The following is a 24,819-nucleotide window of genomic DNA, read 5'->3' on the forward strand; positions in this document are numbered from 1 at the left end:
CAGCCAGTGCATGCCTCAAGAGACAGGGTAGTTTGGGAAGCTCTGAAGGGGAGCCTCATTTAGGGAAATGACTTTGGGACAAACATAATAATAACATAGATAAGTTAATCTTCCCAGTAGGACTCATGGATAGTGTGGAACCATGGGTTTAGTTTAGTTTAGTGTTTTTTGTTTGTTTGTTTTTTGGTTTGGGAGGCAGGGTTAGTCTGCCAACCATATGAGGATTGTTTTGGGTTGCTTTTATGTATCACTGTAATGAAACACCCCGGGTAATTAATTTATGAAGAGCAAAGGTTCACTTGACTAAGTGCTCAGGATTGCAGCTTATGACTGGGTGGCTCCATCGTTTCGGGCCTGAGAAAATCACGTAGATCACTAGCCAGGGAGCAGGGAGACTCAGAATGGGCCTCATGATCTCGTCTAAGAGCGTGCTGGGCTCCACCTCTTGAAGGGGCTACCACAGTGTCATCTTGGAAACAAACAGGTGGGGATTTGGGGGGAAAAATCATGTAACCAGTGTCATTCCACTTCTGGTTCCCAAATCTTCATGTCCATCTCATAATGCAAGGCACAGTTATTTCGTTCTTAGAGTACCTGAAGTCTTAACTATTATTCTAGTATTGTTCAAACAGCTAAACTCAGTGGCTCATCTAAGACTCTACACAAACTCAAATGTGAGCCTTTGAAAGTATCAGTCATATACTTCCAAGGTCCAATGATGGGAACCTATCCACAAAGGTAGGAGACAGCAGAGGAAGACCCAGAAGGGCTAATTTCAAGTCCTCAAACCCCATACCTAGCATCTGAGGAACATGGAGGCAGAGAGTGACCTCCCCAAGTGCCGTCATTTCACTGGCTGCAACCCACAGTCCATGACTCTCCAGAGAAGGTTTCGTTTGCTGCCTGTTGTCTAGAGCATGCTCTTGGTACCCCTGTGTCCCTGTGTCTTCATCACAGGACCTCTCTCCTGGCTCCACTCCATTCTGCTCTATCACAGGATCTTGTAAGGTGCCTCTCTCTCGACAGCAGTAAGCTGCGTGAATGCTCTGGTTGTTTGCCTCATGGTGTGTGATGAAATGCACATAAAGCAGATTTGCATATCACGTTAGGCTGACCACGCCTCTTTGAAGGAACTCCAAATATTATGCTTCAGAAAGTAAAAATATTACCTTCCTAGATACGATAATTAGTGGCGACTTTGACATATTTTTTGGTGAGGTTCTTTATATTAAACTGGAGGCCAGATGCTCCTGGCTGACCTTCAGTACGATTCCTGGAAACCTGACCTATATACTATTCTATTCCAGCTTTCAGAATATAAACACCCCCAGCTTTCAGTCGGCCTACGGCAGGAAGGACCTTCATGCTCAACTTTCACTGTGCCATTCCAAGACATTAAATGGCACTTTGGAGGTGTCATTAACCATTGCACACATATGATTGCCTTCCTTGATGAAAGGTTTTTTTTCTTTTTTTCGGAGCTGGGGACCGAACCCAGGGCCTTGTGCTTGCTAGGCAAGCGCTCTACCACTGAGCTAAACCCCCAGCCCTTGATGAAAGTATTTTGACAGGTTGGATACGTGGCTGTGTTTCTTCCCATTATTTCGCCGAGGAAAACAAATTGAGCCATTACTAACTGAAAGAGCGGAAGTCTTTGTGTTCAGTACGGGAACTGAATGTGCAGATCTAGAATCTGAAAGTGTGCAATACCCACATCCAGATTTCAGAGGCACAGTGACATGTGCGCTTCTATATTCGTTTCCATCTTGAGATCGTGTTATAAACGAGGGTGTCTCCAGAATCTGGGAGAAGACTTAGGGGTGCAGTCAATGCCACAGGAAGGCTTACACATTTCTAAACAATGAGTGCGAGTCATAGTGGGGAAAAGGAGCTGAGAGATGGCTCCGCTGACAAAAGTCCTGCCCCATAAGCCTACGGACTTGAGTTCAGATCTCTGGAACACATGTAGAAGGCAGACATAGTGTACATGCCTGTAATCCCATTGCTGGGGAGGCAGATCCAGCAGGTTCCCTACAGCCTGCCCACCAGGCCCTCTAACCAATCAGTGGGCTCCAGGTTCACCAAGAACCATGGTCTCAAGAAAGAGGTGAACAGTGGTTAAGGAGACTACCTAATACTTACCCTCTGGTCTCTACACACATGTGTACACTTATGCATCCACACAGGTAGACAAGCTATATACATATAACCTACACATGAACACATGCACACACACACACACACACACACACACACACACACACACACGAAGGATTTGACTCAGTATAAAGATGAAGACAGGGTCTAAGTAACATTCAGTGTTGTCTGGAAAGGGAATGAACATTCTAGAGAACTGCCTCACACTGACTGAGTTGGGCATGGACTGATGGGGACTCCGTGTGGTAAAAGTCCATTCCCGGGATCTAATGCATCTAACTCGGGATCAGCAGAGCCTGGGAACTCAGTGTCAGGAAGGCAGATGAACTTCTGGCTTCAGGCAAAAAGCATCCCATCGAAGAAAGATAAGAACGTCCACTGGAAACACCCCCCTCCCCCGTGTCTAGCCAGCCAACAGGAAGGAGTTTCAGCTTGAGAAAGCAAGCAGGTGTGTCAGAGACGCCTGTTATTTGTCCTTCTCCCCAGGGAGACTCTGGGAGAGAGATGCTCTGTGGACAATAGGAAGAAGCAATGCTGTCTGCCCTCTTTCAACAGACCTCAGTCTCAGGAGGAGACAGAGAAACGGAAGGACAGGTCTCCTCTCCCCAGCAGAGCCAGAGCCCAGTTCCCTCACCAGAGACTCTCCAGCCTGCTGAGTCACTATGGGCCCTCTTGCTGCCTTTTGGAGAGGACTCATTCTGGAGCCCACAGCACTTGGCCTTTCCCAGGGGTTCCAGCTGGCAGGGCGTTCTTAAGTGCACTTTGTGTTTGCCTCCAAACGACGGGGGAGGCCAGGGTTTAATTTTGAAATTGCCCTTCTTTGAAGGAAAACTACAAATAATGTTCAGAACGGCAGACTCCCAACCCCTTTTTTAAACTTGTTTAGCAATATCTTCAAGTCAGAAAAGTATGCTACTTGGTAATTGCATTAAAAAGTGTATATATATATATATATATATATATATATATATATATATCACATAATCTTCTGATTTGGAAGGCAATATGTAGTCTTTAGAGAACATTTGACTACAGAAAAGCACAATAAGGATCCAGGACAGATAAATGTCACACAAAGATAAATGTCAACACCGGCATTGGCCTAGGGTATAGTATGTCTATCTGTTCATAGGATAATTAATTCTTTTATATAGCTGATAATATGCCATAAAACGTGTTTAATATCCATGACTATATAATGTCTATGCTAAGAATTTTTACTATATGAAGTACCCTAGTGTATTGGATAACCAAGTCATTGTTAAGTGTATAGTTTGATTAGGGTCTTCATTAAAAAAGATTTAGTTTTAATTTCTAATTGCATAGGCGTGTGTGTCTCCATGTGAGTATGTGTATCTGAGTAAAGGTGCCTGCAGAGGACAAGGCATTGGCTGCCCTGAAGCTGGGGGCATAGATGGCCGTGAGCTGTCTGACGTGTGCTCTTAGAACCGAACTCAGATCCCCTGGAAGAGCAGCAAACATTCACAACCACCAAACCATCTCTCCAGCCCCGGGTTTGCTTCTTCGTAATATATGATGTCATGATAAAAAGTGATATATGTTCGTTCCGCCATATTTTCATGTTAATTCTAGACGAGAACTGTCCAGGGAAAGAGCAAGCATAGCACCGACGCTCTGTGTAATGTTTCTCACAACTGTCTCATCCTCTGTCACCATTAGGTTGTTACAATGGATGAGCTTCTCTCAGAATACATCTGCGTGCTTTCCATAGTTTTTTGCTGGGACAAATATGCCCATTTCATTAGAGCCTGCTAATTTTTTTCAGTGTATTGGTAGAAATGCTAGGCCACCATTTCAGCTAGCCTTTCCCTGACCAAAATGGAAGCTGACCATTTTTCTTGGCTGCCTGTCACTTTTGTTCCGGCTGCCTGTGTCCAGAAGTTTCAATCTTTTTTATGCTGAGTTCTAAGCACTTGGTTTGAAGGAAAGCCACTGGAAACTACTCAGAAATGCACTTAAAAGGGAATTGGTTAGGAACCGTCTCGAAGAATGATAATGGGCATTTAAAGATAAAGTCATGTTTGCTGTGCACTCCGGTTAATTATTTCAATTAAGGAAGGTATTAGAGTGTCTAATGTGAGAATATATGCATTTAAATGGTAAGTTAAGGGTCAAAGCCACACACACCTATTCCAAGTGGCCACCTGCACCAACATCTCTTTCCTGTCCCCATGGATTCTTGAGGTTTCATGTCCATTGCAAATGCTAGTGACCTTGATGATGTTTTCTTTGTGTGGTCTCCATCTGAAAGCCTCAGACACCATAAGAAAGTGAGCTAAGACCTCCCTGGAACATGCCCCAGGCCAGTCGTACAGTTTGCTCTGGTTTAGGGGAGAAGGGAAGGATGGAGGGTGGAGGTAAGGCTTTCTCTTCAAGACCCAGCCCACCTGTTTCGGAGTAGAATCAATGTCATCAGATTCCTCTCCTCTGACGATCTCCTGACTTTAGGCTGAGAGTTGAAAACATGTGGTCGTTATCCAACAAACTGGATTTGTGTCTCCATGTCATCAAAGCACAGGAGTCAGACACAGCAAACGTGGGCACCCGAATTATTAGTGGAATGTCCTGGCTAAGTCTCAAAGGACACAGACAAGGTTCAACTGGATCCTTAGAGTGAAGATTACATTCTTAGTTCACACAGGTGACCCCCACTCCCACTCTTACTGAGAAGCTCATTAATATTGCTCTGTTTCTGTCACCAGTAACGGTAGTCAGATCAGCTGGTGCAGACAAATCTAATTGTCCTACTTTGAGAGTCTCTTGGAAGCCTGGCGCGCATCGATTTGGGAAACGGGCAGACAGCAAACAAACCTGAATGTTTTCCCTTTTCTCATTATTTCAGGTTTCAGAAATGAGGACAACGAGACTTTGGCATGGGAGGGCGTCATGAAGGAGAATTACCTTGTCAAGATCAACACGAAGGCCAACGACAACGCAGAGGAGTATGTCAGTCACTCACTTCTGTGGCAAGGTGCCCTCTGTATATGTAAGCTGGTGTCTTAGCTAGGGTTTTACTGCTGTGAACAGACACCATGACCAAGGCAAGTCTTATAAAGGACAACATTTAACTGGGGCTGGCTTACAGGTTCAGAGGTCCAGTCCATTATCATCTAAGTGGGAGCATGGCAGCATCCAGGCAGGCATGGTGCAGGAGGAGCTGAGAATTCTACATCTTCATCTGAAGGAAGCCAGGAACCCACTGGGCATCCTCAGGCAGCTAGGAGGAGGGTCTCCAACCCCACCATCACAATGACACACTTCCTCCAATAAGGCCACACCTTCTAATAGTGGCACTCCCTGGGCCAAGCATGTTCAAACTATGGCAGCTGGTATCTGTAAGAGGCAGTGTATCTGAGCATGTTCAGTAAGGCATGCTTTCGTTTAGAGATTGATAGTAACTCAAAAACATTACCAAGGCAATTGCAGATAACTGCTGAGACCTATGTCATTCTCTCAAAACAGGGTGAAAGCAGACCTCAGCTAATATGCTTGTTCCCCTAAAATGCGCAGAACAGAAAAGTGTCCTTAAAGACTTTTTCTTGGAATAGGGAGATGCCCTGTGTTCTAGGCACTGAGATCTTGAGTGTAGAAGGGTACACATCAGCATCCACAGAGGCAAGAAACAAGAGCCACAACTACAGAAATAAGTTCCAGGAAGACTCAGGGGTCCTGGGCAATTGCCTCATCTTGCCAAGGCCACTGGCACACTTATTATTGCAATGTTGAAATACAGAGATAGAAGGTGGCTTGTTACAGGCTATCTCTGGGAAATGATGACTACCATACTTAAATCGTGTGGATTTTTAAAAATAAATTCCTATGTGACTCCCGGTCATTAAACTTCTTGAAGAAGTAGGGAAGTCAGTCAAATCTGCAGACGGTATATAAGTAGTGTACCAGAGTTTGTGAAAGCCTGCTCTTCCTAATATATAGGCTGACCTTCCTCAGTGTCAGCTGTCACTTCTTCTAAGAGCTGGCACTTCAAAATATGCTCTAACCTGTATGAGTAAATGTGAGTATAAATGATCTCTTTGTTAGAATTAACACAGCTACTAAGGGGTATAGAATACGCTTTCTCCTGAGACAGCATGGATGCCCTGTGTTCTAGGTCTTGGATATGAGGGAAGGTAGATTTATGAGTTAACTTTCACCACCCCTATCCGCAAACATAGCATTAATTTTCTGTCTTTGGGGGTGAGAACGGAATTCTGTTTTGTTTGGGCATGAGGAGGAACATCAGAGAAACCAATGCAGTTGACCCCTGACCTGAGCTGAAACTGAAGATTTATACACACACACACACACACACACACACACACACACACACACACACACACACACACACACGTCTTCTATCTTTGAAAGACGAAAACACAGCAACACAGCCAAGGAGCCTCCTCTTTCTCTTACTTTATTTTTTAATGTCCTTGCAGGATGAGGCATCGGTTCAGACAACTGGACACAAAGGTATGACTCAAAGTTCTGGAATGATTTTTTAATGTTTTTGAGGTTTTGGCTCTAGGCTTGTATATGGGGTCAGAAAACAAAAGAAGACATTCATTGTTTAAAAATTAGACGTGTTTCTTTCGGCTGTCTGCATGATTCACTTAGGAGCTGGAGCCTGAAGCAGAATTACTTCTTAAGCTACAAGCCCTTGTGTGGAATAGCCCAGAAGTGCCATTTCTACTAGATTCAACTGTCAGCTTGACATAATCTAAAGCCATTTGAAAAGAGTGTCTCAGTAAGCAACTGTCTAGATCAATGTGTTCCGTAACCATGTCTGTAAGGGATTATCTTGATTACATTAATTGATATAGGAAGACCCAGCCCACTATGGGTGGCACCATTCCCTGGGTTTGGGTCCTGGACTATGTAAGGATGGAGAACATGAGCTGAGTTTAGGCATTCATGCTTGCATTCATTCTCCCTGCTCTTACTGTGGATGTGATGTGACTAGCTTCCTTTGATGCATATATACATACATTGCAAAATGATCACTATGTTTCAAACAGTGTTGGAAGCCCTAGTCACACAGCGCAGAGTCTCCTGCATACCACAAGCTGTCTCACTGCCTCTACTTCCCTTTCCGTTGCCTTCTTTGTCCTCTTTCTTCCCACACTGTGCTTGCTTTCCATTCAGAGAGTTCTGGCAATCACATTCTGAGTTTTTGTTTCTAGAGCAAGCATTTAGTATCTTTTTATTTTCCTTTTAAATTGACTTTGATTTTAAGCAACTCTCTTGAGATATCATTGACACAAATTCAATATATTTGAGGTATAGAGTTGGATATTTTGATTCAAATATACATTGCAAACACCCATTCTACCACATTCCAACGTAGCTACTTTACATACCTACAGAGCTACTATCTCTGTGTGTACTAGGATTCAATTCAAGACTTCTGGTCTTAGCATATCTCATGTATACAATAGACAATAATAATGGATAAATGGATATTAACATGTATACAGTATATTAGTATTTTAGCACATGTATACAGTATATTAGTATTCATTCTCACCTCAGAGTACAGTAGAACCATTGCCATTTCTCTCTCCCTAACCCTTTAAACTATTTTAGGCTATATCTATGGGTGAGATCACATGGGAGGCGTTGCCTGCCTGTGCCTCATTTGTTTTACTCATCACATTGTCATCTGGACAATCTGTACTCCTGAAGATAATTAAGTTTTCCTCCTTTCTTCAAGATGAAATTGCCCTCCGTTGTGTACATGAGCCACATTTTCTTCACCTATCAATCTATTCATTGATACTTAGGTTTTTTTTTTTCTTCCATGTCTATGACTAGTGCCTCAGTGAATAGGACAATACAGAAGCTCTTTATCTGTGTACCAGGAGTTGGGTAGCTGGAACAACATAGGAACTCTTTATCTGTGTACCAGGAGTTGGGTAGCTGGAACAACATAGGAGCTCTTTATCTGTGTACCAGGAGTGGGGTAGCTGGGACAACCCAGGAGCTCTTTAGCTGTGATCCAGGAGTGGGTTAACTAGGTTGCTTTTACTGTTTTGAGGAATTTCTGATTGTTTTCCATAACAGAAATACCACTTTTACCAGATTCATTCCATTTTTTTCCAGGAAAGATTTTTGGTAGAGTCTTTGTTTCAAGATATTATTTAAAAACCTATGCAAACAGATCTAGATAGTCTTTCTCCTTTTCTTACCTGATTGCACTGGCTAGAACTCCCAACACCATTTAGAATAAGAGTGGTGAGGACAAGAAATCTTGTCTTAAGATCTTAGAGAAGATGGGGTACTGAATATGATCCTAGGATTCTTTCTTCATAGTCTTTATCACGTCTAAGTAAGTAGTTATTTTGTTGAGTTTCTACTGTGAAAGAATTTGGAGCTTTCTGCTGATTTTCCTGCGTCGAGTGCATGGACTGTGCTGTTTCTGTCTTCTGTTTGTGTAGTTTATCACACCCATTGGTTCTCATAGCCAAACCATCCTTCTGTCTCAGGGGCGAACTGCACTTAGTTGTGGTGTGTGATAATTTTAACGTGCTCTTGAATTTAGCTTCTTATTATCTTATCAATATTTTGCATCTTTATTCACTAGGATGTTGGCCAGTAGTTCTCTTCGCTATCTTTGTCAGACTTTCAGATCAGGGTAATCTTGGCCTCATACATGGAATCTGGAAGCAGTCTCTCTCCCATTTTGTGGAAGCGTCTGAATAGCATGTAGGCATTTATTCACCTTTAAACATTGGCTGGTATTCACTGGTAATGAAACCAGCTCTCTGTTCCCGAGCTTTCCTTTGTTAGCAACGTTTGATACCGACTCTTTCTCCGTGTTTGCTACTAGTTCGTTTGAACTTTGTATTCTTTTAAAACGAAGTATTACATTTGAAGTGTGTATTACATGTTTGTGTGCACATGCCCCTCTATGCGTGTGGAGGTCATAGAACAACTCTTACGGTTTGATTGTCTCCCTCAACTATGTAGCCATGAGGGGTTGCACTCAGGTCACCGGACATAGCAGCAGGTTCCTTTACCAGCTGAGACATCTTGTTGGCCCTGGACTCTGTATTCTTGGTCTAGTCTTGTTACGTTTGTGTATTTAGAGAAGCCCTGGGCTATGTAAGGCTTCAGTACCGGAATGGCTAGCCACCTGTCCCAGTGGAAGATGGAGGAAACTAGATGTAGGTACTTAAAGTGTGTCTTTCAGGAGACCTCCATTTTCTCTGGTGTATAGCCTAATGCGTAACTGTTTGACCAGCCTGTCCCTGGAGCAGGACTGTTGTGAGTACTGGCAGGTGCCTTTGTGGCCCTTGTCTAACTGGGTGCAGATTATGCCTGCCTGGCCATCACTGGTTGCAGAAGCCTATCAGACTGTGTTCTCCCCTTATGAGGGGCCAGGGAATCCAGGCTTAAGCAGCGCCTGTCTCTTCATGTCAGCACACAGTACCATAGGGACAGGTCGTACAGCAGTCTAGGTAAAGGTTTGTTGGTTTGTTTAGTCTTTCCCGAAACCGGCGCTTAAGTTTGCTTGTTTTCTTCTTGTTCTCTGCTTGACTTATTTTATTCTGAGCGCCCCATGCTCTCCTTGAAGCTGCTGATTAATACCATTTTACTATTAACAAAATCCCCCAGGGGGAGCAAAACCGATTTTCATCTCATTACAACAGAAATCAAAGTTATTCACAGACGACCCGGAGCCTGGAAGTGGGGTTCTCACCCACTGTGCAGTGTTCACTGAGGTGGCCATTAGCCCTCAAATTTCTTTGTTCTTTTTTTTTTTTCTAAGTTAAAGGAAGAGGTTATCCCTGGAAACAGGTCTAACTACACAGATTCCTCCCTCTGTCCCCAAATGTCCAGAGAGAAGTCACACAGCAAGCTGGGAACCAACTATACAAATTAAACCTGTCCATGCCCTTTAATATACTACATCAAGGTAACATGTGACTTAAACTTAGGCCATGAACCTCCTGTAATATACAGAATAATCTTCTGTATTATTTATATAAGTTATATTGGGGGTTTACCATTTGTGTATGTGTTAGGAAGCACACGATCATATCTTACTGGTATCTTCATAATTTTTATCAGCATCATATTTTTATACAGCAAAACTTTATTAGTATCTTAGTAAGACATCGCATATATTTGGGTACATTTGCATACATCTGCATACATTACTCCCATGCCAACATAATCTACTAGGTCTAGGAGGAAATCCTTTTTGACTTGCATTTCATTAAGCTAATGATTCCTTTGCCAACCCGCTGACCGTAAGTACGGAAGGAGCAGGGTCTGTTCCCCCTCCCTGTGTCACATTTACTGTTTAACATACTTGTCATTTAAAATAGAGTGTTGAACATTTGTCTTAAAACCAGGTTTTCTTTCTTCCCCCCATCCCAAGCTTAACGATCTCAAAGGTCTTCTGAAAGAGATTGCTAATAAAATCAAATAAGGCGGGCGACTGCTCATGGAGAGAAGTCAAATTGCAATGAGGTGAGTCTCTTTTCTTTGCTCTGAGAATTTTAGTGTTTTAAAAATATTTTTAAATCGTGGTGGTTTTCTAACTTATTCTATTTTCACACATTGTCAGCTTTGACAATAAAGCTTTGTACAAAACAAATCAAATAAGTCATGGTCTTGAGACAAGGAGTGGAAAGTTCATCCTCATTTCTGTCCGCCATCATGGCTCTAGGGCACTGTTAGCCTCCAGGGTCTACGCAACACTTGCCAGCCTTACATCAGATTTTACATAAATTGAAATGAGGTCCTGCTGATCAAAGATTTGCTATTTTTTCCTTCTTAATACTTTATCATAGATATTTTTGTGGAAACACCTGAAATGTCCCTTATTCTCGTGGGTTCTATTGCTGTGGGGTAGATGTATGGGGAGCACCTTTCTACTTTCTGAAAATGTTCTGGGGGTGGGGTTGGGAATGGGATACTTTTAACAACAGCTCGTTCACACAATAACACGTAATTCAATTAATTGGCAAAGTTGAACTCAGGGTTTTGCTCCAGCACCTCGCCATTTGCTTTGAACATGTTTTCCCAGAACCTGTCCAAATCTTGAAATCAAATGTTGATAATTTTAGGAGCATGGGGAGGCAGGGAGGGGGAGGGAGGCACAGCTATGGGTGTGCTATTGGTCCACTAGTAAACTGTAAGGAATAGAAACAGAGAAGAGTTCCCATCTCCGTCTCGATTGACTGGGCACAGCAGAAGGTTATCTGTATGGTTGGGAATACAATGTGCTGGCCACTTGCACTGACCTCTCCCACTGCCCCCTAATGCTGACTCCTCACATTGGTGTCTAGCACTGACACCTCTCTGGTCCCTCATACCGGCCTCTTGACCTGCCTCTCACACTGGCCTTTGACCGTTCTCTGGCACTGGCTTCCGGTGTGGCCCTTACCCTGACCTTTGCCTGTTTAACATACTTGTCATTTAAAATAACTTACTGTTAGGACTGTAGGATTTCCCTGTGCATGGTGATCATGCTACAGGGAAATCCTGGTGTCCTCGGCTGTCCACCTGTGTTCCTTGAGTCCTGGCAGTCACAGCTCACATCTATAGACTCCAGTATGGAAGGCTTATGCCTGAGAATCTGAAAACTGAGTGGCACTTCCCGGATATGCTGAAGCCTTCTATTCTTCATCTATGAGCTGAAAAAAAAAAATACAGGAACAGACAAAACAACTCAAATGATAAAAATAAATATAAATGTAATTAAAAATGTGTGAATAAACGTAATCAGAAAATGCTCAAATCTATATTGGTACACTCGCCCAGGAAGCTCTGACCTCCTCTTCCTTTCAGCTATTTGACTGTGAAATGGGCAAACAGACTGGTGTCCTACCAATCTACCCTGCACTTAGCTTGGGCCTTTGTTAATAATATGCTTAGAGTTAATGAAAGGCTGAATAAAAATGACTTGCAAGGATGTGACATTACTCTTGCATATGTGCACCATGTGCTGGTGTGTACACAGTGAATATATATCATGTGCTGGTATGTGCACAGTGAATGTATCATGTGCTGGTATGTACACAGTGTGTGTATCATGTGCTGATATGTACACGGTATGCGTATCATGTGCTGGTGTATGCACAGTAATATGCACTGTGTGTATGTGGGTGTGTGTGCGTGCGTGCACAGTGTGGGTAGCATATGCTGGGATGTACACAATATGTGCACCATGTGCTGTTGTGTGAGAAAGACAGGGTGGAAAAAGAATCTAAGAAAACAAATATCAAAGCCAGGTGTGACAGTTGCCCTTGTGATGTCATCCCTGGGGAGGCAGAGGCAGGTGACTCTCTGTGTTTGCTGGCTGGCCAAATCAGAGAGCTGGAGTCTATGAGAGATACTGTGCCGAAAAAAGGTAACAGCATCTAAGGAACAACACCTGAGGTTGTCGTCTAACTTCCACATGATACCTACACAGTAACACACACAGTAACACACACGTACACATACTAATACACACTAACATATACACTGACACACACATTAACCTATATTAACACACTAATACACTAACACATACACTGACCCATACACTAACATATACACCAATATACATCCTGAGACTCACCAACATTATACACACACACACATACTAACCCATACACTGATACACTGACATGTACTAATGCATACACAATAACACACTGACATACACTGAAAAACACACTAACACAATAACCTCCATACTAACACACATTAACATGCACGCACTCACTGAATAACAAACACTAACATATATATTGGTGCACACTCTAACACATACTAGTGTATACACTAACACACACATATACACACAGACATACAAATTAAATATATGCCCCATGAATTTCACCCAGTGGCATCTTTAGAAACACTGAGTGTATCAAATGTTACTTTTGTGTACTTTTTTTTTCACCTCTAGGTAAGTTCTTTCTTAATGTTCACACCCTTAAGAAAAAGTTCAGTTTTACTGGGCACCAGCCCTAAGTGTCTCAGACTCTAGTCTTCCAGGGCTTAGGGTTATCACCTTTCCCTGGGATGGTATGGCAGGGCACCTCAGGGGACTGAGAGCTGGCACGAGAGGGTGGGGCAGGCAGAGGCATTTAGCCCTGCTCCCGTCTTTATCTGGACGTCAGCCTTTGGTCCAATCTCTTGGACCTATTTTTTTCTTTTTCTTATTCTATGCCTAGAAGTAAGGCTCCAGAGCAAGCCTTTCCCTACTCTGTATCAGGAGTGGGCAGCCTCTCCAAGCACCATGAGGGGAAGGAAGGTCCCTGGAGATGGCCTGTTTTCCAGAGACCTGTCTCCTGGTCACATTGTTTCAGTTTCTGAAAAAGAAAGCTTTTGACTGTCATTTTGAGTTATTTGAAACTACATTTTGATAACTTTTGGGGTTTTCTATTCATTTTTAAGTTCGCGTAGCAACTACTGAACAAATAAAGTCCTTCTTGGCTTTCCAAGACTTAGATAGGATGAGTTGGGCCTTGCCCAGAGAACCTCACACAGCTCACACGGGCAGACTCCCAGATAAGCGCAGCTAATGTCCCAGGCTAACATTTTGGTTGCATGCCCAGGCCTCTTCCCAGTATATGTTGAAACAAGAGAGGAGGTGGGAAATTTATTAATAACTTTATTAATTAATGTATGAATTTATTAATTATTATTACTAATTCAGCATCTTCTTCATTTTTACAGAACAAATCAAACACCTGGATTTGGAGGCTCGTGAGACGCTGATAAACAATACTGCTATTGACTTCTAAAGGAGACATTTCCAGGTCCCTGGGCACAAAGTGGATGACTCATAGTCACCCTCAAGGGCATAGGTCAGGGACCAAAGTGTACAGAGAACTGTGCACATGAAGAGGGGTGCAAAGGTTCCTCCGCGAAGGTGCCTGTGTTGTCTGCATCTCGGAGCCTTGAACTGACGCTGAAGGTTTAAGTGATGGCACCTTTCCCACCCTCGTCTCATGCACCTCCCATGACTGTGACGCTGGCCCTGAATTTACACCTACCCTGCTATTGTGTTTATTTCCTACTGTCCCCTTTCTGCATTGTATGATGAATTCATCGACATAGTGTCAGAGTCCTACACCACCCCAAAGAAAAGTCAGGCCAGATGCTAAATACCCTAGGGCAACCTCTCCTTTCTCACAAGTCAAACGTGGGAGGTGTGGGGGGGGGCACACTGAGGCAGTGACTTCTTTCTCTGGGGCTCTCCAGGACTCCTGCTGAAGGAACCCTTGAGAGGCATACCTTGCTCCTTTTGTTTTCGGGAGTGTCCCTCTCCTCCATTGTCTCATTATTTCCCCATTGAGAATAGTAAATGGTTCTCACAGGAGGTTAGAGGAGCACATAAGTGTACGGAAACGCCCTCCCACTCACATAGCCGTTGCTCACACTACCGTGTGTTTGCTCAATCCCAGCCTTTTCTATGCATGCTACACTTCACTTTAAAAAAAAAAAAATCTTACATGACGTCATCGTCTACACATACAGTTTTCTAGAGGCCTTTTCATCAACTATTTTATCTGAGATGTTTTCCTCACAGTCTTTACAGTATTACCAGTCATCCAGCAATATTCAAACCTCTAGCCATCTCCACAATGTAGGTTATTGACTCCCCCTGGCCGTCGAAATGAACGTCCTGTGCGTGTCTTCTCTCTGCATTAAGAACATCAAGCAATCGCATACGTAGGATATTAGAGTCTTCGCAATATCTGTTGGTTACCAAGCCACTTGCAAGGCTTTTTCCATCAATGTATATAGCAAAATAGCATTTAGTCACTTATGCATAAGACATAAGCTATATGGAGCTCTCTCTAGTAAGACATATTCCATTTCGTTCTCACGTTAGGAAGAAGCCAACACTCTCATTTAGGTGTTGTGAGCATGCAGTGTTGGTGCAGACTTGGAGTGATTATCTGCTTAAACATTCCACCCCTATCCTACTTTGGAGCTGTGGTATTTGTGCTCAGAAGAGCTCGGCTGAGGGAACACAAGGCCGCTTTAACACTCATAATTATGAATGTTAAAAGTGAAACGTTTTTCAACTTTTTCATATACCATAGGCCCAGCAACTGAAGGGGTGACCCTCAGCAGAGAGCTGTTGACTGAATATTTAGGTAGAAGAATAGCAGAAGCATTAACCCAGATGTGTTTATTTTTATTTGGTCTTGCTCTTCACGCCCTGCAAATGCCAGCAGAGAGGGGCGGAGCAAAGGCTGCCTGCATTTTAAACCACCCTGGCCTCACAGGTCTCTAACTCACTGGGGTTTCAGAAGCAGTGAGTGGACAGAACAAATTTACATAATGAAAATGGCCAACGGATGGAAAGTTGAACATTGATCTGTTAGTGAGAGCGATCCACTTCCATTTTACCCTGATGACCAAGGTGCTTGCCATGTCTGAAACTACCAGGAGGAAGGGTCTGTCCTCTACATAGGGATTTGTAAAAAAAGTAAAATGTAGGACAGCCCACAGACTATTCAAACAGAAAAACAATCAGAGCCTTACCTTCAACTCAAGAAAGGTACTGGACTTAAAGAAGCAACTGAGACTTAGCCTAGTCTGTCTGCCAACCCCCATCTAATCAGTGTGTCCATGTGTTCTTATGTCCACATTGTGTGTCCACTGGCTTAATAAACACTCTTTGTACACAGAATGCTCCTGTTGACCCTGAAGAAGAGTTAGACGATGCTTAGTGTTTGCTCACATGGTTACTCTGCAGGATGTGCGCTCATGTGACGTCACTATGTCTAACGTAGCTCCTGAAAACAGCTCATCTGTCAAATCAAAGGTGCTACAACTGTCGGTCTGGTTCTAACCATCCGTAGACTTAGGCACAATGCCAGAGACTCCTGCATCATGGCTTCAGTATGTGAGAGCATTAAACCACGGAGGAATTGTCATTCATATCTATGTGTGTCGTTCTAGTGAGAGTAAAAAAATAAAAGTCATTCTTTGCTGAGTTATGGTCATTCCTAAAGGGGTTTGAGTTACCAGGATGATAACGGGCCCACGCTGAGTGCACGCAGAAACAAGTGAACTGCAGTTATAGTTGGCGTCGAGAGATTTAGATACTGTGGTTCACGTTCTGGTAGGTGTATTAACTACTTCTCTGTTATTGTGACAAAACACCATGACCAAAAGTAACCTCTAGAAGAGTTTGGGCTTCTGGTTCTAGAGGGATAAGAGTCTGTCATGGTGAGAAGGCAAGGCAGCAGGCGTGGTGACAAGCACTGAAAGTTCACATCTTGAACAGTACTCATACCAGGGAGAGCAAACTCGGAGTGGCGAGGGAATTTTAATCTCGAAGTGGGCCTGTACATTCTCCATCAAGACCACACACCTCCCCCAACATCACCAGCTAGAGATTTAGAGTTCAAAGCCACCACAGTAGGTATTGTTTGTTTGGGCTCCCATCTGTAACCTTAGGGTGTTTAGCATCACTGACTTGGAACCACACACCCCATTATGTCACCAGTGTTTTGAGGGGTTACAGAGGTTCAGATATAGGCTTCTCAGCAGCCCAGCAGATTGCTCTGGGCTAACATGGATGTCCTTCCTCCACAAACACACTCCACCATAGAGCCACCTGTGCTGGCATGGGACTGGAGATGCTGGATATAAATATGTCCCCGCTAGCATTCCTGAGTCCTTCTGCTCCATAGAGGTGTTCCGCCCTGACCCCAGGAGGAATCAGGGAAATGTATTTTCCTCCACCTGCTTCTTTGTGGTCCACAGGAGACTGGCCATGTGGTTGTCATGGAGAAGACAGTTGATGCCTACACTCTCAGTCTCAAAAACAATCTACTATCTACTCAGAAGTCAGGTGGGCCTGTACTTTCTCCATTTCCTGCTGTACTTCTCTGCCCTCTGATCCAGGCATCAGGACACTGGCCTTTATTTTACTAAGGACAAAAATTTCAGTGTTTGATGGGCTGCCCCATTTGTCTGTCAGACCCGAGCAGACACCTTTGCAGCTCAGTTAGTTGGGGTCCAGTTGGGCTATGGGCAAAACATTCTCACTGACAAGACCAGTGTGTTTTGTCAGATTGCATTTTCCCTTACAGAAGTCTTGCTTGCCAAGTTCCCCTCGCTCCTCATACACGGCCATGTTCCTAAATGGGAAGTGTTCTCCTGTGAACACTTCCCTGGGAAGAGGATGGCTTAAAATCATTGGGAGGAACTGGCAGTCCGTGCTTTCTACTGTTTTACAGTCTACCCAGGTAGAAGAAGGGAATCTAAGATGGAGAGTCAACCCCAAAAGAACACTAACTAAATGCTGGGGTAGGTTCTCACTCAGGGACTCAGAATGAGGGCAGGAGTGTGAGAGAAGTCTCTCGGGTCTCATTGCCTTGCTGTAGCTATGAGAAGATTGGCTTCCTCTGAACTCTGCTCAAGGAGACCATCTGCTGTTTGCAGTGTAGCAGTGCCTCAAGGAACGGAACAGGGAAACAGGAAAAGAGTGCCTGGTGGGCAGCTGCTATTAGGCATCAGGCAGAGGGGAGCGGGGCATTCGAAGTTGTTGGGGAATGCAGAAGAGAGGGCAGCCGAAATGGAATGAGTTAGAGGATGAGTTGAGGGATATATGTTTAGGACCCTTCAAACTTGCGAGACAGGACAAATGTTTTTTAAAGATAATATACACCTGCCTTTAGAAGCTTTGCAGAGACATGGCTGCTGTGTCATGGGTGGCAGAGAGGAGAAAGGCTTTGTCTACGTTCGATGTTCTGACCTATGAATATCTGAATGATTAGTAACAATATTCCATGAAAAAAGCAAGCCTAAGACGGCCACCAGTTCAGTGCAGTACCATGCAGGCCCAATGAGCCCCTAGGACAGGGAGCAAGCTAGAGATTGGAACCACCCCACCCGGGACTGAGGGCTCCAGGAGGGAGTGAGCCCAATACATGATCCTCCCATGAGTCCACTTAAGCACGCCTGGCAAGAAGTGACCACCAGACCACCATCATGGGGTCTGGATAAGGAGCTAACTTGCAATGACACCAGTCCAGCACCACACAGCCCTGGTGGAACAGACCATGCCAGAGATGACACTTGCCTAGTGCCATAATGGCAGAGTGGGACATAGCACTCCTGAGACCACTTCTAAGATGACCCCAGACTCTCAGAGACTTCTGCGCCACTAAGAGGAGACTTGGAAGAGAAAGAGAAACAGAAGGATGTGGGACAATGAATGTGCATATGAGTGAGCTTGGGGGAGTCAGCTCCACACTTGCCTACCACCTGCAAGGCAGACAGGAGAACTGGCCTGTGAGGTTATCAGAGCAGGGGAGCTCTTCCTGCCTCTCAGCTGCTGCAATGCTCTGGAGAGCAGGCCCTGTACTTCACTTGGACAGCACAGTAGAACTGACCCTGTATGGGGCTGCAGGTGAGCTAGTCCCAAGGGTGTGAGTGTGGGGGAGCCGGCCCTGCCTCTTGTCTGTTAGGCGGTGGTGGAGATGAGGGAGAGATATGGAAGAGACACCATCATCCTCTCCCTCATCCCTTACCATCTACGGAAGGCAGGAGAGCTGGCCCCAGGTCACAAGAGTGGGAGAACTGGCCATGTCCTTCACCAATTTTAACACTCAGCAGAGTGGGCCCTGCCTCTCGCTTGAGCAGCAGAGCAGACCTGACCCTGTTGCAGAGGTGAGCTGTCCTGAGGGCATGAGAGTAGGAGAGCCTTTGAGCTGACCAACTTAGCTAACTCTCAGATCCAGCGCTTTGAATGGGCCCATCCCAACATCTACCCTATCAATAACCTGCTGGGGTGTATGAGGGAGTCACTCCTACAGGTTCAAAACTATAGGATCTCCATGACACAGGGCAACAGCAGGATATCTGAGGGAGGCCTAGTGAGGTCCCAGTATTGATAGAGTAGCAGAAGCCAGAGGCCTCAAACCAGACCAATAAGTCATTGCAATGAACATTTGCAAGCAAAGAAGTATGGACAAAGGGATATATTGTGGGACACTCTCTGACACACTATAGCTTCCACAAAAAGAATTTTTTTCTCTGTCAGGGGGAGGTTTCAAGGGTGGAGGGCAGGTATGAGGGGAGGGGGAGATGAGTGGGATCAGGTGCATGGTGTGAAATTCACAAAGAACCAATAAAAAGTTTAAAAACCAAATAAAGATAATATACAGAGTGGGCTGAACTACAAAGCTCAGGGCGGAGCTCTCATACTCGTATGAGATCTCAGGTTCAAGCCCCTAGCACTGCATTCATACATGCACAGCACACACAATATAAAGTACTCAGATCAGGGGATCACACAGAATTTTCTAGAACATGGGCCACATTGTGACGGGCAGTGAGGTCTTATGTCTCCCTCATGCTGAGAGACATATTCCTAGGATTCGGGGTGGAGCCTCCCGTCTCCTCTTCAGTCCTGATTGTCCTGCCCAGTGTCCTGATATATAGTGTCGGGGATTCAGTAGCCCTGCCTTACCTCTGCCAGGCTCATTGAGTGACATCCCCTGCCTATCTCACTTCAGGGCAGCTGTCTGGGTATAAATGTCATGGTAGTTGCCCCAGAGCTTTCTTGCCTTGTGCTCAGTAGCATGTCCTCCCATGAGGAATTGACCGCTGGCCACCCAAGTGCTCCATACCCTGGAAGAGGACCAAACTGCTAGCATTGAACTCCCTCATCATGCATTTCCCCCTCCTTTCATATCTTTGGACGATCTTCTAGAATATCTTCTAGAGACTCTTTCAGTGATGGGGCAAATTGCCTTCACTGGGAGCTTCTGTGACTGAGGAGATCATGCAAGTAGCCTGTGTTGATTTTCCGGTCTGTCAAATGGCCTCCTTTCCTCAGAGGAGTGAGAAGATTAGATGAGGTAGCCTGGGAGGTCCTGAAATCTCGGCATGGCACTTTGTGCATAGCTCATGTCCCTGTTCCTTACTTTACCAGCCTTTACTGTTTCTCCTACCCAAAGTCTCTGACCAACCCCCCACAACCTCGTATGCTTCTGTCAGAGCACAACTTTAGAGTCACTTCCTCCAGACAGAGGTGACTTGAGAACCTCTGCTTGTAGAACAGCCTCTGGCACCTCTGTCCTGTGGAACCTCCCTAACTCCTTTATTCATGGTACCCATAGAATACGAGAGAGAGAGAGAGAGAGAGAGAGAGAGAGAGAGAGAGAGAGAGAGAGAGAGAGAGAGAGAGATTGATTCTATGTTCTCTTACTCTAGACAACCTTAATCAATTATTGCACTCTGAGACCGGAGCTCTCTAGCATCCTTTTGGAGATGGGAAATGGACAACCCAGGCAGGCAGCTGTCAGTTTGCAGATGCATTAGGCGATGTCTACACGCTTTATTCCGAGCTGAGCACCCTTACCGATATAGAAATGGTGAGACTCTGGAGTTAGTGGTATGGGAACAGGAGGGGAAGGGAACCCCAGGGCAACAGTGCACCACAACAGCCCCTGCTTTCTGCAGAACCCCCTGCCCTTCGCTCCCCAGGTCCTTAACAACCCATCAGAACTCCTGGTTAGGACCTTTGCTGTTTTTAACATCTCTGGAGGTTTCAAAGCTCACTCTCCAAGTGTGGGCCATTTCCAGGTCAGGAAACAATTTCTCCCCTGCTCCTGAGAGCATTCTGCCTTCCAGCTCTGAAATCCTGGATTCTTTTCTTTCTTTTTTTTCTCCTCTCTCTCTCTCTCTCTCTCTCTCTCTTTTTTAGTTTGCTCTTCTGATCCTTCTGTAATTAGGTGGCACAGTTCCTCGCCTATTAGAAGCCAGGCGGCTCTCATTACAAGAGCTGAAGCGCACATGGTGTGAACTTGGAGAGGGAGGTGAGTTCATTCCCATCAGTTTGATCCAGCGAGCACTCACTGCGTGCCCAGGGCTTAGGTGCATCCATATTTCATGGTTTCCAAGATGCAAGGTCCTTTCTGGTGGGTTGGATTAGGACACCTCCTGGGGTTTGAGCTGCCTCATTAGACAAAAAGAGCCCTTGAACGAAATAATCACCCAGGCTGTCCCCTCTCTGGGACACTGGTGTTTCATCTCTGGACAGAGGGAAAGGGGAACCCTTTGGTGAGAAGACCCACACTCTCTCTATTCTTGGTCATTGAATTTTTCCGGGTTATTTTTGTAAACGAGGCAGAGGTTAGATGAAAGAGACTGGGAATCCTCCCACCTTTTCCCTTCAGTCCGAGAGCAGGAGTCCTTGATGTGTTATTCCGCCATTTTTGAGAGCGGGGATGAAGTTGCTGTGGGTGGGAAGGTGAGGGTTATATCGATATTAGAGGCCAGGTGAGCAGAGCAGGAAAGAGATCTGGCTGGCTGGATCTGGAGTAGAATATACCGGGGGGGGGGTTTGAGAGGAGGAGGGATGGAAGGTTTCGACTCCATTTGTGTGCATGTGTTCTCAAATCGTTAACTCTAGCCTGGATTTCCACATTTGGCCAACTGACTGGCTACATGAAGACATCTTCACGGCTTGCTCTCACTCTCTCTCTCTCTGTCCCTGTCCCTCTCTCCTCCCTCCCCCCTCTCTCTCCCTCTCTCTCTCTCTCTCTCTCTCTCTCTCTCTCTCTGCCCTCCAGGCTGTACCTGATAATGCTGTTTTAAGTCTAAAGTACCTCTCTTTTTTCTCTGCTGCTCCTAAGCTTGTCTGGCTTAGACTTTTATCTTGGCCTGCACCGACTTCCTTCCCCACCTCCAAAGATGGCTGAATTACAGAACGAGGCTCTCTGCTCTCAGACTGCAGCTGGAAAGGTGGGAGGAGGAGGATTCCCAGTGTCTCTCCTTTAAAGTCTGCCTGGTTAACAAAAATAACTCAGACTCTCAAGCAGGAGACTCTGAAATGTCTCTGGTGCCTAACCCCTACCTTGGCTTGGCATGTTCCCACGCCCTTTCCTAGCCTTATCTGATGCATAGCTCTGTGCCTCACTCACCCTGAACTCCGTGTCTCTCAGTTTATCACGAGACACTGAGAGGGCTCGGGACACTATTAATGATTACTCCAGAGCAGCAGACATACAGCAGGTGTCTTAGGCAACTACCTTAGACAAACTGTGTGACTCTATCTGGGGCTCAGGGTGCTATTAATCATTACTTTAGGCTGCATTGGTCTTCAACCTTCCTAATACTGCGACCCTTTAATACAGTTCCTATGTTGTGGTGACCCTAACCATGAATTATTTTGTTGCTGCCCAATAAGTGCAATTTTGCTACTGTTATGAATCATAATGCAAGCATCTTTGTTTTTTGATGGTATTAGGTAACCCCGGTGAAAGGATTGTTCAACCCCCAAAGAGATCTCAACCTATGGGGGTTGCCACTGCCCTAGAGCAACAGTCATACACTGAAATTACCTGAGGTCAAATGGATCTCTATCTAGGCCCAGGATACTACTAATGATTACTCTAGAGGCAAGCTGTGTGATTGTCTCCAGGGTGACATTCTTGCTCCTGGCCCAGAGCTCCTACTTCCTGTAGTTTGTCTGTCTGTCTGGGACTCTCTTACCCTGCTTTCTTCTCTCATTCATTCAGAATCATCTTTTATCCCATATATTAAGACTTGCTTTTTCAGGAGAGCCTTTCCTAGCGGTCTCAAATCCACCTGTCTTAGTTGGGGTTTCTATTCCTGCACAAACATCATGACCAAGAAAGCAAGTTGGGGAGGAAAGGGTTTTTTCAGCTTACACTTCCATGTTGCTGTTCATCACCAAATGAAGTCAGGACTGGAACTCAAGCAGGTCGGGGGTGGGGGGGGACATTACTTACTGGCTTGCTTCCCCTGGCTTGCTCAGTTTGCTTTTTTATAACCCAAGACCACCAGCCCAGGGATGGCACCACCCACAATGGGCTGGGTCCTCCCGCCTTGATCACTAGTTGAGAAAATACCTTACAGCTGAGTCTCATGGAGACATTTCCTCAATGGAGGCTCCTTTCTCTGTGATAATTTCAGCTTGTGTCAAGTTGACCCACAAAACCAGCCAGTACACCACCTATGGTATACTTTTCTAGAATCTTCTATGGAACATCTCTCTAGTGTGACTGATCATTCCTTGGAGGATTCTTCATTGCTGCTCTTATTTTTCCTGCATATGAAATCCGCCGGTTGATATTTACTCCCCCTGTTAAAGTACAGGGTGCTGAGAAGTCAGGAACTATGTTGGGTCTTCCTTATATGTCACGTGACTCCAGCACAGCATTGGCACCTGAATCAACGAGGAAGTCAGATAATCACTGGGAGATGGTTGTTTGTTGGTTCCTAATGTAAGAGACTCATTGAATGCCATGTTTCTAACTAATCAAGGATGTGTGTGTGTGCGTGTGTGTGTGTGTGTGTGTGTGTGTGTGTGTGTGTGTGTGTGATGAATATAGCTTTGGAAGACAGAAATAACACCAAAGGAATGGCACATTAGTTTTCCCATTCAATAATGATAACACCTTTTGGAGACGGAAAGCCAGCATGCTGGGTAAATGCTTTAGGCTCTGTGAGGTCAGTGTTCTGTAACACAGTGAGTTGCAGACACGTAACACAATTTGAAGTGTTGCATGTTATTCGTGTGCAGTGCAAAACCTGCAGAAACTCCCGTCGTGAGGGATCACCTGTCCTTCATCTCGGAGTGTGTATCTTCCAGCACCCATGCCACAGGCATACTGTTGTGAAGTGTGGGGAGCCTCAAACCTTTCTCAGGTCTTGACATGAGTTATTTGCTTACTCTACACTGCTTGGAGTTCAGTAGCAAGGCACACAGAAGTTAACCGTGTGGTTACATTGAGGGCAGGCTCCCGATGTACTTCATGCCAGGCGACAGCCTCATTCCTGGACCACCTATCTGTGATGATCTGAAGCAAGCAAGGGTCTCTTTCTCTCCCTCTCCATCCCCCTTCTTCTTCCCCTCCCCTCCTTATCTCATGGAAGTCAGGCTGGCCTCACATATACTATGTAGCTAAATATGACTTTAAATATGTCTCCATGTCCTGAATCCTGTGATCACAGGAGTATGCCTTCATGGTTGGTTAATGCGGTTCTGAGGTTTGAACCCACGCCAACAAAACCCTCTAACAAATGAGCTACTTCCCCAATGTGATCATCTCCTCCCTCCCTCCCTCCCTCCCCCTCCCTCCCTCCCTCCCTCCCTCTACCCCTCAGTATATGTGTGGGTTTTCTCTTTTCTCCATCTCTAGTTTTATCACTTTCCTTCCTCTTTACATTCTATTCCCTTTAAGATGCCTTCAGTGTACTAATTTCCCCCATGATGTTAGCTGACTTTTACAGGGGACAAGTTTTAAAAGGGAAATACTCCCAAGGCTTAGAAACAGTGTAGTATAAAAACGGGCATAATGTTTAGAGGTGTCCTGGTGCATCTTGGGAGATACCGAGCAGGTCAGGAGACTCCAGTTTTATTCTCTGAATTCAGTTAGTCGTTCATTCAGATTTTATTTACTTAATCACTGGTAACAAATCATGTCCTTGCCGCCTCCGAAGGACTCAGTCTGAGGAGGGTGACACAATCCAGATCCTACCTGCGACCATGTCAGGTCGGTGAGGAGGCAGGGGAGCAGGTCAGCTGGGCTTCAGAGTGGGGCTGAGAGATGAGCAGAGAGCGAGACAGCGACCTGAAATAAGGAGGCGAGGTGGGGAGGTTTAGTGAACACAGAGAAAGCTCCTGTGCCTCCCTCACTT

General features: G+C 45.1%; 1 protein-coding gene and 1 pseudogene across 1 annotated transcript in view; both read left to right on the plus strand.

Annotated features, from left to right (window-relative positions):
* Trpm8 (transient receptor potential cation channel subfamily M member 8) overlaps positions 1-14,614 on the plus strand; it is an 85,873-nt gene extending 71,259 nt beyond the window's left edge. Inside the window, exons 23-26 of the mRNA XM_032899610.1 lie at positions 5,021-5,120; positions 6,612-6,645; positions 10,559-10,650; positions 13,855-14,614. Of these exons, the coding sequence (XP_032755501.1) occupies positions 5,021-5,120; positions 6,612-6,645; positions 10,559-10,609 (185 nt within the window). The 3' untranslated portion in view covers positions 10,610-10,650; positions 13,855-14,614. The remainder of the gene's footprint in view (positions 1-5,020; positions 5,121-6,611; positions 6,646-10,558; positions 10,651-13,854) is intronic.
* Positions 14,615-17,811: 3,197 nt separating this feature from the next.
* On the plus strand, positions 17,812-17,933 carry LOC116899880 (annotated as a pseudogene).
* Positions 17,934-24,819: the final 6,886 nt, after the last annotated feature.

This window comes from Rattus rattus, chromosome 4, assembly GCF_011064425.1.
Source record: "Rattus rattus isolate New Zealand chromosome 4, Rrattus_CSIRO_v1, whole genome shotgun sequence".
NCBI lineage: Eukaryota > Metazoa > Chordata > Mammalia > Rodentia > Muridae > Rattus > Rattus rattus.